This window comes from Danio aesculapii, chromosome 3, assembly GCF_903798145.1.
Source record: "Danio aesculapii chromosome 3, fDanAes4.1, whole genome shotgun sequence".
NCBI lineage: Eukaryota > Metazoa > Chordata > Actinopteri > Cypriniformes > Danionidae > Danio > Danio aesculapii.
The window spans coordinates 21736486-21755380 of NC_079437.1; the positions used below are offsets into that span (position 1 = coordinate 21736486).

The window sequence follows — 18895 nt, forward strand, 5'->3', positions numbered from 1 at the left end:
TCAAGGTTATGTTATGTTACTTATGAAGCAAGCATTATTAATACACATTTACTGATATTTTATATCAAATAGAAAATATACTGACAGAAATATAAGCACATCAATCAAAAATACAACACTTACACACTCATTTAGATGGAAAGACTATATTATATGTATCATTTATTGTCTATATTCTTATTTTTTCTCACATATGCTGTGTAAAACAGTCAGTATTTGCACAGCGTTTAGCACACAGGAACCAGTAAGACGAGCACAGCATTATGCAAAGAAATATCAATTTTAACCATCTGTAATCTAAAACAGACATGTTGTCTAAAGCCTATAAAGGACAATTGTAAATTAAACATTCCAAACAATACACTGATTTTTTTTTACTCTGGAAAACAAAGGTTAAGGCACCAGAGAGCTAACCTGATATTTAAAGTTCCAAGTTAAAGGATTAATTCAATTTGTCATCTTTTACCTTCCCTCGTGTCATTCCAAGCCCATTAAACCACGAAGAACCTTTTTTATTTTCGTTTGTGTTTCAAAAAAGAACTTCTTATAGCTCTGGAATGACATGATGGCAAGTATATGTTAATAGAATTTCTATTTTGGGGGAACTAACCCAGTAATATGGTTTGACACATTCAACTCTTTACAGGGAGTTTTACTGACTGGTAATCTGACCAATTACGATGAAGATATGATGATATCTCACTGATATCTTGGGCCCAGTTTTAAAAAAAAATGTAATCTAAATTAAATTGATCCAGATTTGAAATCCCATGTTTTTCTATCCAGGATTATAGACAGATAGGTAACAGGTAGGCAAAATACCAGTGGACACAAATAGACATTGTGTGTTTAAATGGTAAGAAACAGAAACAGTGCAATCAACAAACATTGATTTAGTTTGTTCTAATACAATAGTGCTTTGATTTTGTTGTTGTCGTTTACCGTATCTCATTAGATGTGACGTGCTTCAAATATGAAGGAATGTCTATATCATCAGTAATCATTAAGTTTTTGATCAGTCACTTAAACATTTTTTTTACTTTTTTATTTTATTTGGTTAAAACATCACAACTGAATCCTCCCTTCTGATGGGATCGAGATAATCTTGTTTTTTATTTTTTATTTATTAAATAGATCCCAATCTGAGTTCAAAGTTTTGAATAACCTAAAGGGCAGGTTTGATCCAAATCAAATGTAAGACTTGATTACATGGTCTGGTCTTAAACTCCCTCTGTTTCTTTTGAAAAACCTGTTTGCAAGATTTGATCCAATCCATGATCCAATATCCCACTGAAATGCTTTTTTTTAGCCCAGACTATCCCAGCAAGCATTTTTGTTTTAAAGTCTGTATGAACTAGAAGTAGATGAGACTTTTCTTTCAGTCTGTTGACTTTCCTCAAAATCAAATGGAATATTGAGTAGGGGGCGTCATTCCCTAGTAGCACACTAATGGTAAGAGGGGTGTAATTAAGAGCATTGTTGCTGAATCAGTCAAACTGACATCATCAGAGAAGGACCAACACTCAAAATGTGGAAGCAAATGGTCAGACTTTGATTGGAGATTAACAAAACTAATATTTTTTTCAGTGGATTAATATGAACGGATGCATTGTTCACCTAAAGAATAACAAAGTGCGCTAACTATTTAAACTAAAATAAGTACATTTTGATTTCACACTTACATTTAAAGAAACCTAATAGATGTCTAAACAAGGTTAAATTTGGGCTGTCAATGGAAATCTAATAGATGTCTAGCAATAGTCCAAAACCAAGTAGATCAATCAAGTAGATAGGATTGAATGCATGCACATCTGAAGTCTGTCTATTTGATCACTAGTCTAGTTTTGCACTATTGTCTATTAGATTTCCACTGACAGCCCAAATCTCTTGAGCCATTCATGTTTAGACATCTAAGAGACACAAAATAAACACACACAAAAAAAATCTCTTTCGCCAAGTGATGTGGTAGTTCAGTTTACCCCGTAATCTTTATCTACAGCATTTTTGTTTACTTCATTTCAACTCACTTTCGCATCACAAAATCAGGATGCCATTGGTTGGCAAATGTTCTTCCAGTCAGTAAAATGTCACGTAAAGCGTTCTCAATCACTTTTGTGTGTCGGTGAACAACTTTAACATTAAAGGGATAGTTCACCCAAAACTGAAAATGATGTCATCGTGTATTATTATTACGTTGACCACAAAAGAAGACATTTTGAAAAATGTTATAAACCTGTAACCACCGACTTCCATAGAATTAGTTTATTCCTACTATGGAATTCAATGATTTCTTACATCTTTCAAAATATCTTCATCGGGTTCAACAGATGAGGAAGTCATCTGGTGGACAATCACATCCATTTTTGGTTTGGAGCCACTTGAGAATTAAATAGTGAGTAATTGTTCATTTTTGGGTGAACTAACCCTTTGGATGGTGGAACAGGCCGGCGAGAGAAGACTACCGATGGAGGAGCTGGCTGAAATGTTTAATAAGACACAGATAGGAAGAGCAGAAAGGGCAGTTGCTGGAGCACATTATGATGTTAAGGAGAACTGGGGATTTCTCCTTCCGACAGGGTCTTAAAATGGACGGACAGAGCCTCCTCCTCAGGATTCGGTGGTCGCCTAAAATCTTCTTTGGTCACCACGTAACCCACCACCACCCCAAAGCACACCAGCAACAAGCCTAAAACATTGGCCAGGATGCCCTCAGGAGCAAACGTTGAGTAAGTTGACCTGAAGATAAGATTGTCATTGTTTAATAAATAGCAAAAGTTTCAGATTTTATTATTCAGATTCCTATTATGGGTTTGTTTTTTAGCCTGCAGCTAACTATTTCTGTGAAAAGTGGATTAATGAAGTGTTATTAATCATATGTACAGTATATTTGATCCTTTTATATAAACCATTCACGATTTATGCAGTAATGGCAACACGCTGAATAATATCTTAGAGCAATGGTCTCAAACTCCGCAGCACACCCGCTTAATAGTCCGTAGTAGTCTTGAACACCTTGATTAGTTGGCTCAGCTGTTTGATTAGGGTTGGACAAAACTGCAGGGCTGCGGCCCTCCAGGAATCAAGTTCAAGACCTATGTCTTAAAGGGAACCTATTATGCCCCTTTTTACAAGATGTAAATTAGGTCTCTAGAGTGTGTATGGGAAGTTCAGCTCAAAATACAACACCAACAATTGTTTATAACTCTTTAAATATGCCCCTTTTAGGCTTTGATTCAATTTGTGGTTGGAGTGAATATCTTTGACAAAGATAGTCGTTTATAATTTAATTTAACCTTTTGTTTGTTTGGTTTGTAAATGAATCGGATTTTTTAAAAATGTAAATACTGTCATGCAACAGATAGAAGGCAATGCACAAGACATCAGTGAGCAAATCAAGGCAAACGCAGGGTCACCTTAGTCTATTTAGCACTGAACTCCATGGTTATTAAAGGTTCAAGACACCCTGGAGTACTTTTTTGAGATTTTGACAGATTTGTGTGTGTTGAGCATCAGTTAAGACAACGTTAGCACCTGTCAGCTTTAATTGTGGGGACAACTGGATAATTTTGAGCTTTAGTCAGCTAATTTCATCTTCCGGGTTTTAAATAATTTTTGACCCAAATCTGCTAGTGGCGTGAAGACTGCTAGTGGCGTCGGTTTCTCATTATTATTCATAGCGGAGTTTTCTTATCCTATGAGAAGAGCCTGCTTCTTAATTATTCATGAGAGAACGTGCAAGCACGAAGGCAAGGCAGACCTGCCAAGCTGTGAGACCCAATGTCTGCGTGAAATTGCGTTCGCGTACGGCAAGCAGTATTTAGCCGTTTATGAAGGGTCATAATGTTTTGTGTTTGTTTCCATGATTCACAGGGGTTGGTTGCATGTGTTGCTGTCAGGGCCGATACAGCAAAGCTGTTTGTGTTCAGCAAGCATTTTTGTTGGTATGAGAAATAGAGAATGGTGGACTTTGTCTTTTATCGGCTGAGTTCGTTACCATTAAGACACATCGCCTATATCTGTGCTGCTGTGTTGGCACCTGTTTAAAATTCTCCAGATTACCAGCAGGGCTAATGGTTGGAATAAACAGGGCAAGAGACCTTCTGCACTGCTCCACTGTGTCTGCATTCAGACCCAGGGATTCAGAAGGAGAGAAGTCCTCCTCATTTATAGTGTTGACAGGTTATCTTTATAATGATATAACAACTTGTGGTTATGTGTATATGAAATTATGTACAACAAATGTAGCAAGGCATTAAATTGCTGTTTATTTATTTATTTTTTTGCATTTTTAACTTTAAACTATAAAATCATGCATCTTTTTTGGTTTGTGTGTCATTTTGTGAGCCAACTGACAACAGTTGTTCGCTCCCCCTTTTTTCCCCAGCTCTGCTGGCCACACCCACTCCTCCCTCTGCTCGCAGCGCTCCACGACCATTATGAAGCATTTTTTGAAAAAATCCAGAGGTAGATTTTAACCGAAAGAGGGGGGTTTCATGACCCTTTAATGGCACTGTTTATGTTTTTACTGTAATAAATTCATTATACTTTTCAAATATACTGCATTAGTTATAAAATTAGGAAATAAAGTAGGAAAGTACTAATGGAAACTTTAGTGTAATACAGTTTGGTATACTTCGGCCCACAGCCCTCTATCAGTTTTGGTTTTTGGCCCTTCATAAGAAAAAAATGTAGGCACCGCTGCTCTAGTGTTACCGCGGATTAACTTATAGTAATGAGGGGGAGATCGCCACTTATGGGTGGGGCTTTTCTCCTCTGGTGACATGTACAAAGGGAGAATGCCAATCAAAGTATTTCTGTTTTTATGAAGTGTGATTATAAAAAATAAAATCAATACATGTTTACTACTAGTTGCTAGTTATATTCACAGACTGTTAAACCCCTTATAAAAGTGATTTGTGCATAATAGGCACCCTTTAACTGAAAGCAGCATTTGATTATCTATGGCGAGAGATGGATAAAATAAGGCAAATATCATTAATATTCATGTGAAGTCTCGTTCCACTGTGACTCATTCAGTGTGACTCATTCCTTTCCTCCCATTCAGTGTTTGTACCTCAGCCTAGAGTGGCGTCAGTTGCTTTTGTTAAAGATCTATCCATCAGATGCATGAACTGACACTCACGTGATACTGAAGAGCAGTTTCTCTGTGATTCCCAGCAGACACGAGCCCACAGACATGACCAGAAGCAGCAGGCCGAAGAAGACGTGGAGGGGAAGATACCAGCTCCTCAACTGAGTAGATGCCCACGGGAAAAGGAAAAATCCCAGTCCCAGTAACCACTGGAGGAAACAGAGAAGAACTAGTTAATCCAAAACCCACTGAGGTGATCCATTCTACTGACTGATCGTGATAAAATATATTATACTACAGGGATTAAAGTGCCCATATTATGCATTATAAGGGTCATAGTTTGGTTTTGGGGGTCTCCAACAAAAGGCTGATATACATGCAAGGTCAAAAAACTTTTTCATTGTCTTACAATATGCATTTATTTTTACCTAATTATCCCAAAGACTACCAAATGATTTGTTCAGTGATTCATTAGTTCCCAAACCCCTCCTTAGCGCAATGCTAATCTGCCCTGATTAGCTCAATGACCCAGTCAATTGGCGACTGGTTGACTGCGTTCAGCGCGAGAGAGAGAAACTCCCACCCCGGCTTATCAACATTGTTGAAGTACTGTACTCAGAGTGCAGAGTATATGTGAGAGCCCAATGCAGGAGTGCATTAAATCAATACAGTTAAACACCAGCATACTGCTCTATCCTTAACCTAAAGTAAAAACGTTGCCAAAAGCTATTTTGAAACTTGACCGCCGCACGTGTGTAGGAACAGCTGATGGTGGCCAAAGCAACAACAAATGGCAAAGGATTACAAGCTCACAAACGCATTTAAATCCACAAAGAAACCAGCACGTGTTGCGTTTTCAATGTGGCTTTAAACGCGATAGGAGAATATAAAAAGTTAACCAGATACAGTACAAGCTGTGTGGAGCGATTACAAGTAACAAAACACAATTAAATACATATTTTGAGTATAGAAAACAAGGATTTTAATAGCTTTCACCTACACTTGTGAAATGTAGGAGAAAACTGGTCTATGAACTGTGTACAGATAAAGTTCCTGTCAAGCTCTGACAAAGTCCCATACGTCAATAGTCTTTTCTGATCCTTCCTTTAACAAACAGCTAATGAACCCCCCTTTCCAGGGTAGATTATTGCATTAATCACCTGAACGTTCACTCACTAATGTTCACTCATCTACTCTCACTCTGCTAGTGTTTAAAGTGAAAGTGCGTTCACGTTTTACCAGATCCGAAACTTCAATTTTGGAAATGTTAAGTGTGGACGTTGATATGAACAGACAAAAGATCTGGCCGAACAATGAATCATTTAAACGACTCAGAGTCGACTCTTTTATTTAGATTTTTTTATTTTTAAACATAACGCACTTTCAGATTTAACCCTCAGCTGCATGTTTTCATTCACTTAGATCTGTGTTGCACACTGTGAGAAACATCATTTTCAAACACCTATAATAGGGGCTTTTCTCAAAGATCTAAAATGCTGAACAGGTATATACAGTAAGTGGAATTATCAACTCCAGACTTCAGAATTTCAGAATCTAGTTAAAACAATCCCATCAGGGACAGATTCATTCACCTGTTCTAGGTGGTAGGTGGAGTAGATTCGAGGCTTGACCTTAATAATAATATTAATGTATAGGTATATGAAGAACATTCTATATATATATATATATATATATATATATATATATATATATATATATATATATATATATATATATATATATATATACATCAAATTAATATTTTCTATAGGAAACTTTGCAATATTATGTTTGCGCATATACATGAGATTAAGCAGTACTGAACTAAAATCTGGAGCTTATCTGACAAAAAACTTTTGCTGCAAATTTTAAAGAGGAAGAATCAGGAGAAACAAAAAATATCTCAAATTTAATTGAAATTTTGTAGGTTGTAATTTGTTTTTGCAATATTTTGCTTGAATTTAATTGTATTATCTTTCAGTTTTTAAATATGTTTAGTGACTAAAATATTATTTTAATAAATATTTCGGTTTAATAAATCTGTGTTGTTTAAATGTACCAAAATACATTGCCTATATTCACTGAGAAATGGATAAAAATATTCATTTTTCAAAATGGTGTGCACTCAATTAAGCTGAGCACTGAGAACCATATATATATATATATATATATATATATATATATATATACACACTGAATAATTTATTCTAATATCTGCGTAAATATAATAATGAATGTTCATTTTATTTTCTAGCTGTATGTAGAATATAAAGTACATTTTATAAGTCCAGTTTCAAGGGACGGTTCTCCCTAAAAAAATGACTTTTTACTATTTGCTCAAGTGGTTTACTCAACTTTTATGAATTTAGATATTCTGAAGAATATTGGAGAAAAGCAGCCTATAATATTCATAGCATAAACAAAAATAAAATTTTATGCAAGTCGATGTCTGTTGCTTTCAAACATTCATGATTATATATTCCATTATGTCCAACAAAGAGAAAGAAACTCAAACAGATTTCTTTTCTTCTTGGGTAAACTATCCCTTTAAGGCTGCTTTTTTCCCAATGTCAACAAAACCTTTTGCAAACACTGATGGTGATGCTCTTACTGTGTGTGAGCTGTAATGTTAGCAGTGTAATGGATGTGATTGTCCACCAGAGGGTTTGCTAATGCAGAGAAAAGTGACTCCAAACCACAAGTTTTTTTTTTACTTTTCTTTTTTTTTTGCAACACAACCATGATTCAGTTTTTCAAATAAGGAAGTTTAAATGCAAATGCACTGATCAGATTAAAAACAAGTGCAAATTACCTGTAGGAAAAAGAGCACAAACGTGAGCATGCCACACCAGCTGTGCAGAGAATACATGTGAGAGATCTTAAATGAGGAATGGAAGTCAAAGACAGCCACGAGACCTACAGAGAGAGAGACAGAGGGGGATTTAAAAATATCACAATGCCATAGACTACAGCATTTTTCACATTCAATTTCATTCAACAGGGAATTGGACATTTTAAACATTACAAGTTTTTCAGTTGAAGCAAAGTAGCATAGAACAATCAGAAAAAGACATAGAAGTACGTATAATTCCTCATACTTGCTGTACTGTACAAAATATATTGAAACACCACAAATGACACAATGGTGAATTGTGCACACATATGTTCACACAACAAAAAACAATACATAGAGTATATACAGTAATGTGAAAAAGTGTTTGCCCCCTTACTGATTTCATATTTTTTGCATGTACTTTCACACTTTAATGTTTCAGATCATCAAACACATTTAAATATTAGTCAAAGATGACACAAGTAAATGCATCATGCAGTTTTTAAATGTTTTTTTGTTGTTAAATTACATTACATGCAGCTTTTGGATACAGTGGTGTGAAAAAAGTATATAATATATATATTTTTAAGTGTAGAGAGTCAACATTTTTTATTCATGGAGCTGCATGATAGTGGGCTAAGCTAAAGAGCTCTTTTGTAACGCTTTGCTCATTGTGGTTCTGTTTAGGATCATGGGTAATGTAGTTTTTCTCCAAATATTCTGCTATAAACAATTACTTTAAAATTAAGTTAAATAAATGTGTTCAACTAAAACATACAACAAGTTAACAACCTTGGAGCTCACAAATCTGATCTATAAAAGGTTTAGTATATTATATTATATTCAAAGACATGTGGTATGGGTAAATTGGGTAAATTGTCCGTAATGGATGAGTGTGAATGAGTGTGTTTGGATGTTTCCCAGTGATGGGTTGCAGCTGGAAGGGTATCCGTTGCGTAAAACATATGCTGGATAAGTTGGCAGTTAATTCCGCTGTGGCAACCCCAGATTAATAACGGGTAAATTAATGATTATATTATGTTATATTATATAATATAATATTATATTATATTATATTATATTATATTATATTATATTATATTATATTATATTATATTATGTTATGTTATATTATATTATATTATATTATATTATATTATATTATATTATTTTATGTTATATTATGTTATATTATATTATATTATATTATATTATGTTATATTATATTATGTTATATTATATTATATTATATTATATTATATTATATTATATTATATTATATTATATTATATTATATTATATACACCAGTTTTCTCTGGTTCTTGAATCTGATTGGCTGATAGCCGTGCGATATTCTGCCAGTAACAGCACTCGTCCAGCCTCTTAACCCTTCACCCTTGTGTATTACCCAGCCTCCATACAGCAACAAGCAGAGGACACAATTTGACAAATATTGCTGCTTTTAGGCAACACACTGTATTCTTGAGGCTTTTTTAGTCAAGAATGTAGTTGTTTAGTTTGCATCTATACAGTTTATTTATAAGGATATTCCCTATTTTTAAATGTATTCATAATTTCTGAGAGACAGCGCGTTGACGGCCATTAGTCTGTCTTTGAGCAAAGACGGTTAACGTTGTACATCCACAAGATGGCGACAGAGACCGCATAATAAGCCCTAAAGCCTCTTTTCCACTGCACACGACAAGCGACAGACCGGTCATTCATTTCGAATGGAGAGTAGTCCGGGAGCTGCGTGGAGTTCCGATCATCTCCGTATGCAGAAAATTCGGATCCGGATTGAGCTGCGGATACGTTGAAATATTTGAACTCCTGTGACTAGACCGTATGCGACCAGCCGACCGGATGTAATGTATCCCAGTGTTGTCCAAGCAGGTCCGTGCGCATGAGATGAGAAATAGGAGGGGGGGGGGGGGGGTTTCGTTATTTTGTTATAATTTGAGTAATAAAAATACTATTTTTATGCTGTCTCCACATTCCCTCCTAAAACTTTAGCGGTCTATGAATTTCTAGTATTCATTCATTCATTAAACCATGGTGAACACATGGAGAATAATGGCTCTTGCTTTTGTACTCCTTTATTTCGAACACTGCGAGAACAGCTTCTCTTGCATGATGCGCGACAAAACTGAAATTTCTGGGCGACTGCCACATAGGGGCATAATCCAACAGTCGTGTCCAAATGTCGTGTGCAGTGGAAAGGTGGCTTACGAGAAAAACAGCATAATTTCAAACTACAGCTGATCAAATCATTATTAAAAAGAAAATTATTTTTAAGTCCATCTCTCTTTTTTATGTTGTAATGCTGTATTTACACCATAGAAATATTGTGATCTGATTGCAACAGAAATACTGGGAAATCTCTGTATAATTTTAAAATGTCAGCAAAATCACCTGTTTTGTCATCACTTTAGACATTACGCTAGAGTATCATTCAAACACTGGCTCTAAAATGATGTTGGCGAATTAGTAATGGATTCTGCTGTTCTGACGTCAGCTGCAGATGTGAAGGAATGGTGGAAGAAAGACCCTCTCATGAAAGGGTGTTTGATTTTCTTTTTTTATAGACACTATTATGCCGTCGAACTGTTGTATAAATGCAAAATCACACTTGTAGCAGTGCGATGTGGCTGTATATTGATGTGGCATAGTCCAGACACTAGTCCTGTCATGTCATGTATGTTGTGCTAGTTTGAGTTTTCTCAGGTCGAGCACTTATTTTTCCCGTCATTATCGGTCTGTCATTGTATGAACACCATCTTGGCTGCGCTCGGGCTGTGTGTGCTCCCACTTCATGTGGGTGCATGAGGTCCGAGCGCACTCTTGACCTGGTGTTTGTGTTTGTTCTGTCTGCCTATATGTTTCATTCTCAGTGTCTCAGTCCAGTTGGTTTCGGTTGGCTCTGGGATGAAACCTGCACGTTGCATGTGTGAGTGCACGGTAAGTGTTTTTATTTATCGTGTAGTCATGTCTTGCGTTCAGTTTTCTGTTGGTGTTGTCTTTAGCACGTGGTTCATGTTTACATGCGCCGTGTGCTTTAGTGTTTTGGTTCATGTGAACACGCAATTAATAAGTGTGTTCGAAATCTGTCTTAAAGCGGTGCATGACGGTTAGAAAGTTTGTTCAGCTTGACACTGCACAGACACCACGTGACTGTCACATGTGGAATCAAAGTACCACGACTGCTCTGAGATCAGTTGATTGATTCAGCCGGTATAGCATATTAAGAGAGTCTGCAGGAGCAGCGAGGATGACACCAGTATTACACTATTGGCTGAGTTCACGCATGACAACAACCACGTGTGTTTCAGGTTTTTTTTTACTTACAAATTTCAAAACAAACAATTTACTCTTTATGCCATCTCTATCTTGTATATATCATGCTTATTAAAAAACTATAAATATTTTACTGCAGTATCATCTTTTGTTAAATAATTTGTTTATAACGACTAAATTGTTTGCACAGGTTTATTTCAAATTTTTTTTTTTTTTTTTTATTTTTTTTTTTATATACAGACTATTTACAGCATTTAGCTCCATGAATGATTTAAATTATATATTTTAGTGAATAACCTAAATATTAACTCGGATAAGTCTTACAGACTTGTAATAAAATGATTATCATCATTGATCCTGACACTCCTATAAAGGTTTCGTAACAAATTAAGTTAAAGAACTATTCTATTAAATAATTATACAATCAATTATATGATTATAAAATATTTTATTTGCTGTCAAGCCGTTTATGCACAAATTTTAAAAGAGACATTGATGTACTTTGGTCTTTCTGGGAAATTTCTACTTAAAGTGTAGCTCACTTATTTAGGGAATGTTCTTTTGTTCAATCTTTTTGGATTTTAGTGTTTTTTTTTTATTCAAAATAATCTTAATCATTGTTTAAGACTTAATCAAAACACCTTGTTTTGGCTTTTACACTAATATATATTGGAAACTTTTATATCTATAAATGTAAACCTTTTTTAGCAAATTCAAACAAGAAGTATTAGCCTAAAGACTGATGTTTAAACTCCTAGAATTTGTGCTTATTACTTTGTATTTAATAGGCTTATTTGTTTTCATGTTTATATTAGCCTCTTGTTTCCCCTTATTTCTCTTATGTGTTTGTTATATGTTTAATTAATAATTCTCTTGTTGTTTAAAAATTAATTATAGTTTGTAGAGACTGTATTCTGTTTTATTTGTACTGTAAATCTTTTGTTGTTATAAATAAAAAATTAAATGATGATGACGCCATGTGACTGACGCCTCCGTTTTCAACTCCGCCCCCGCCTGCACTCAGCTAATCTCGTTGATCACCGGCTGCAGCCGTGGTTCAAGTCGAACGCATCTTATGAGTTTTCTCACTGGTTGCGTGTTCTAGTCCCATTTTACGTGAGCATGTGGCTTGCATTGTGTCTTTGTACCATGTGTTCTCCCGTCTATTGTCTTGTCCCACTCATCTTGTTATTCAATTATTTATCATTATGTTTACCTGCCAGTTTGTCAGTTTATTGGTTTGCTTTGCCTTTTTATTCTCACAGTGTGCTCTGTCCTGTGTGGTCCGTCGTCATTGTTCCTGTGTCATCTTTCCTGTGTCAGTCAAGCCAAGTCCTGCTGAGTCAAGTCAGTCTTGTTATGTTGTTGCGTTTCCCCCCTGAAGGGTTGTTTTTGTTTCTTTTTGATTATAAAATCCCTGGTTCTTTGCAATTAGGTCTTCGCCTCATCCTTCCCAACCGGGACAACTGTGCTCCATTCTCCAGTCTTCATTCCAGTCACATATACCTTCATAAATCTATAATACGATGATTTGCGTTTTTATTATGATCAGTAATTATTAGTACAAAATCACTAATAATGATTTATACAGTTATCAGTTCAGAATGTTCTTGTAATACTCCATAGTCTCATGGAAACTGATAGATTAAAAAAAAAAAAAAGAAAGTTTAAAATAATCGCTTGTATTTGCAATCTTTTTTTTACATTATAAATGTAATTAAACAGCATTTGGCAGCTCTGTACTTCTTGAGAAAAAGTAGTAGACCAGGGGTGTCCAAACTCTGTTCTGGAGGGCCGGTGTCCTGCATAGTTTAGCTCCAACATCCTTCAACACACCTGCCTGGATGTTTCTTGTAAAAAAAAGAGCTTAATTAGCTGGTTCAGGTGTGTTTAATTGGGTTGTTACAAAAATATGCAGTACACCGGCCCTCCAGGACCGAGTTTGGACACCCCTGTACTAGACAATATTAATCAAATACAAATGAAGCCTGTGCCTTGCGATGAATAGTACACATCTGTTGGCATAAGTGAAATCTTTTCCCCTTATTTAATAGTTTAAATGACAAATTAGATATGGGAAACGATTATGAGTGCAGCTAAAATCTGTCAATTAACAAACATCAAGCAAAACGAAGTATGTTTCTGCCATTGTGTAATAGCAGGACTTACCCACAATACTGATGATGAGCGCCATCATATGCAGCAGAGCGTGGAGAATTTTCACTGAACGCTTACTCTCATTTCTAAACACCCGATATACCAGAACCGCTGTGGTAAAGAAGAAAAAAACATTTTAAAGGAGGCGAAAAGCTTAGGCAATAATAAAAAGCATTACATTATAAATAAAGAAAGAAAAACAAACTTAAAGCTATCAAAAACGGTCAGCGTCAGGTTGGAGTACTTGCAATAATTTGATGAATAGGAGGGTGAGGGTTTTTTCCCATGTGTCTTTTTGGCCTTTGTACAAGCTCACAGATGCCCTCTGGGCTGTTTTTACTGGTGTTTTTTGGGACAGCTCAACCTCTAATGGATCAATGACCTTTCAGGTTTAAATGTCCTAATTGAATTGCCACGTCGAGGGCTTTGAATCACAGGAGTGCTGCTAAAGATATTAGCTCAATTAGTATCTGCTTCTGTTGAGTGCTTTATTAAACGTCCAGATGGAAGAAGCAAAAAACAACTGTATTGTGCTTTACCAGCTCTAAATGGCACTTCTGTGACAGATGGATGTGATTCTAAAGGTTAAAAATAATTTCTGCTCTCGTCGTATTTTAACTGTAGTCACCTTGGCTACAGCAGTTACTGATTAATAGAGAAAAACACACAATACTGTCTCTCTGCAGGGTTTGAAATCAACCATAAAGCAAACCTAGCTCATATTGATACATAATATACACTAAAATCAGGAAGCAAATCTGATTTGAACTGTAATAGCGTTAGCAAGCCCTTCCTGCCCTGAATTGTGTTTTATTGCAGCCACTAAGTCACATACGCACAAACCCTGAGGGCTGAAGACACACAGATGCCTTATTAGACAATTACACCCAGCCTCTTGAGCTCTATAGCCTGCTATTGTGTACCGCGGACATTTGGACAATTCCAAGTAAGATTTGAAAACATTTTCTGATGAGAAATCTAAACTTTTTAGTTTGCATAATTTTTTATTACAATATTCTGGAGTGATAAATTATGCAGCACAATACTGTATTTCAGTTTCATGTAAACTTGAAGGCAGTATTTTTTATTTTTGGGAAATGTATACATTTCTTAACACTATTTTTCAAAGGTATGAAGTCAGTATATACAAAAAAAACTGAATACTTAAACAACACAATGTAACTCCAAGTGTTCCCTTTATTTTTGAGCAGTATATGAAGAGTCGCCATATGTGTGCCATATGAAATTTTCCTCTAAAATTAGCATTTGTTAAGGCTATTGTGTGTAGGTTCAGTAATTCCACTTTTAGAGCAATTAATATGTTATTTTCATTGCCTTTAAAGTGAAATAACTGAACAGAAACAGAAGGCTGAGAAAAATGCTCATTTAGGAGGAAAATTTCAGACGGCACTTAAAGATTTTTGCATCTAAACTCTTTGTATGTATAAATATTTTTTTTTGATTCATCAAAGCTACATCAAAATTGTTCATAATATATTCCAAATAAAGTTCGCATTTTAAATTAATGAAAGAAATTTTGCATTTTAAACAATACAATTTGACAACACTGATAATAACAAATGTTTCACCAGATCAAGCATGCCAGTGTGGTCTTTTCTGAAGAAGCAGAAGAATCACATGACACTGAAGGATAAAGCAATCATGAGTATGGGACCCTGAAGGATAAAGTAATCAAATTCAGCTTTGATTCACTGAAATACATTACATTGCAAAAAGTTATTTTAAATGGTAATGACATTTGATGCTATAACTGTTTTTAAGCAAATAAATGCAGGATTTGTGAGCATCAGAGGCTTATTTTGCAATATTTTGCCAATCCTAAACTTAATACAAAATACACTGTTTGGGTGAAGGAATATTTGGGTTGATCAACTAATATTGGCAATATTTCATCATTTCACCAATACACCCAAGCAAAACTGGGTTAATCTGTAAATTCAAGGTAGTACAAAGTGATTAAATGGGGAAAAGATTAGTTTTCTGGCACTCTATGATCACCTGCTTTGCTTTTAAAATGAATGAATCAATCAATGGATGGAAATATGATACATAACATACATTTTACATACACAAATAATCAATACTACAAACAACAATTAGTACCTTTAATATTTGAACCACAATTTACAATAATTCACTAGCTTAATTTACACTGATTGATCGCAGGAATAATTGGGTTGATCATCAAACAATGCCAATATTTAAGCACTGCCATGTAAAACTAGGTTAATCTGTAATTTCAAGGTAAAACAAGATGATTAAATAAAAAAAGATTAGTTTTCTAGGCTGTCTTGGCATTGAATGTTCACCTGCTTGACTATAGGAAAAAGAACAAAATGTATGTAAATGTCTGTGTGTGTGTTTTTATGTATATATATGTTAAATAAGATTGTTGTTGTTTTTACCCTTACTTCTTACCATCTCCATAGAGGAAGACCAGACCAAGGACCATACAGAGAGGGTGAACATTAAACTCTTTTGCCGAGCCATCCCATGCATAACCTCCACGGTAATGTCCCATCCATACACCTGTGATCACCACACATGCCAACCCAAGCACCTGAGAGCCAGCCACGTACCACGGTAGCGCCCGCAATCCACCCATGCTCAATGGCATACCCTCCATCACCTGGCAAAGATAAAGAAAGAGACGATATTTATTTGTTTATTTGGAGGGGACAGAAAATGCCAATATTTAAGGAAAGCCATGTAAATAAAAAGAAAAATAAACAGATAACAGACTCCACCTATCGTACGTATATTTAAATATGATAATATATTTGCTTTCTTTTTAAAGGGCACCTATTTTACCCCTCTTACAAGATGTAAGATAAGCCTTTGGTGTCTCCAGAATGTCTCTGTAAAGTTTCAGCTTAAAATACCCATCAGATCAATTTATTATAGCCACTAAAATCTGCCCATTTCGGTGTCACTGAGTATACTGTAGCTGTTTTTGTAACCTGCAGCTTTAAATGCAAATGAGCTGCTTCTCCCCGCCCACTGTTCCCACTTGCCTGTGTGCTTCTCCAGCATTACATCAGATAAACAGCAGGCAGTGATAGAGACAGACTCGGATGAAGCTGAAATAAGGTCACTAGTCAAAAATACCAAGCAAGTTTATTTCATGTACAGTATTTGTGGTGGAGTTTATTCAAGCCTTTCTGAAAAGATGAGTCACACACAAATGCCATTTGCAGTATACACACACACACACACACACACACACATATTAGCGTTGACTGGTACCATGTGGACCGTAGTGATTGTAGCGGTTAAGAATTACATAGCAATTTTATTGTCTTTATTACAAACATGCTCTGTTTTAACAACGCTTTAAACTTATAAAAATCACAGAGAGTTGTGACAGATGTTTAATCCCAGTTTATTTGCAAAAAAACTGTGGGCATGTGTATACATGTTATTATAGGAACATGGCACCTGTCAATCAATTCGATGGGTGGGGAAATCGCACTCCTATGTCACATTGTGGCGGGCCTCAAAATCACTTGGATTTGGGTCCTGTTTTAACGTCAGGAAATTTTAAAAAAGAGACTTTTTATTTTACTTTTTTATTTTACATCACTCCAATATGACAGTGGACACACAATACATACAGCCACTTCTGTCTAAACAGCTTACAAAAGTTGATTTTCATCATAGGTGCCCTTTAATGTAAAGTTAAGATATCAACCCTGAAATTGATCATATGTTCAGTCAGGGAGAAGTGAGAACCACATAAAATAATGATTTTGGTTTATTAAAAAAGAGGAGATGAGTTCTATAGAGATGGCATAATAACAAAGCGCATCTTTTAGTTTCATTGTTGCACTGTTAGTCAGGGCTCAAAATTGCAATCATTTTGGTCGCATATGCTCTTGAAATTTAATCTATGCAACCTCTAAATATATTTGGGAGCATTTGTGCGAGCCCATATAATGTTTAATGGTTTTAATATCTCTAAAATCGATATATTAAACACAACAATGCAAAATAGATTTCATACTGCAATTTTTTATTTTTGATTGAATGCAAACCATCATTTTATTTTCATTATGTAATTGTTGGACGCTTTATTTATTATTGGACATTCATTTAGGAAATAATGCAGTAATATCAATTTGTCATTGCAGCATTAGTTCGATTGTCGTTACTGAATTTTGTTAGTCCTGATCGGTGTTGTTTTCGAATAAAATAAATCCATTAATTTACAGTTAGTAGTGGTGCTCATTCATTTTTGATGAGTGCTCCTAAATGTTTGCTCCCAACTTCAAAAATGTATCACCATGTGCACCTAAGTAAAATAAATAAATACATTTTGCAGGGACATTTTTTATACATGATTGCGGCCTAAAAATAATACCCATTTTAAAATATGCCGATATTTGCTTTAATTAGTGAGTTTTGCTTTGAAATGACACAACAGTATTTTAAATATATCCCTTTTTGATCTTAAAAACCACTGGACTCGCAAAATCCCGGAGGGATTGATAATAACGTGATTATGAGTGAATATTTTGGTTTCTGGAAAACAATGGAGACAAGCAAGACATGGTGAGCAATGCACTCTTTGTTTGCACTATTATTTAGCGTCCTGTATGATAAAATCGGTTTGAAGCAAAACCAAAACAGGACCAAAACTACAGTAAGTCTTCATTTTGTTCAGTAAAGTCACGTGCTGTCAGATGCCCCGCGAAACCTTTAGCAAACACATTACCGTGTGTTTAAGTATCATGTGCTCTTTGCCAGCCTTGCGAAAGCACAGCATCACCCGGGTGTATAAACAATCTGTTATATGACTGACTAATGATTCGCAAGCTTAAACTCCCACTTAAGTGACACAAACACATCACGTTTCCAGGTCTAGAACCACTAACTTCGTGATAATAACAAGTTATGACAGCGGGAAAACTCTTCCAGACGTCACGCAAGCTGTAATATAGAGATTATGCCATTTTAAGTCGCGTCTGGCAGTCATTTGTGGAGCAGCAGCAGTCGCATCACACGCCGTCAATAGTCTGATAAAAGTGTCACTCACCTGCGCCACGTCTCCGCACAGCCAGAGGAAAGGGCGTGTTTTACTACTGTGTATTTTGGACAAGAATCACGAGATGCTTGTTGCTCGGAGGTATTTGCTAACCTACTTTCTGAAATGTATCTGGTATTTTTTTAATGCTGCAATTTCGAAGTCTTTGCTGGTGTAGATGGAGATTTCGCGCGTCTGCTTGGACCACATCAACTTGTCTGGTAGCGCACGGTTTGACGCGCGTGGAGGTTGACGGGCAGGTTGTGGCCACGCCCCCGTGTTATCCCTATTGGCTGATGCTCGCGAGACGGATGAGGCTTGAAACGCACTTCGGTTGCCTTGGTAACCGTTTAGCTCATCTTTGATGGATAGATGCTGATGATGATTTGATCATATGTGTTAATCATTTCTTAAATTCTTGGATGACTTCCAGTCATTTATCATACCAGATAGAATGCAGTATTTTACTCACATC

General features: G+C 35.7%; 1 protein-coding gene across 1 annotated transcript; it reads right to left on the minus strand.

Moving 5' to 3' along the window:
• Positions 1–1078: 1078 nt before the first annotated feature.
• Positions 1079–18646, minus strand: LOC130218515 (transmembrane ascorbate-dependent reductase CYB561). Its single transcript, XM_056450722.1, has 6 exons — positions 18433–18646; positions 15816–16026; positions 13389–13487; positions 7905–8008; positions 5144–5301; positions 1079–2736 (listed from the first exon to the last, which is right to left on the minus strand). The coding sequence occupies exons 2-6, from the start codon at positions 16021–16023 to the stop codon at positions 2544–2546; spliced, it is 762 nt and encodes a 253-aa protein (XP_056306697.1). The 5' UTR covers positions 16024–16026; positions 18433–18646; the 3' UTR covers positions 1079–2543.
• Between the last annotated feature and the right edge of the window lie 249 nt (positions 18647–18895).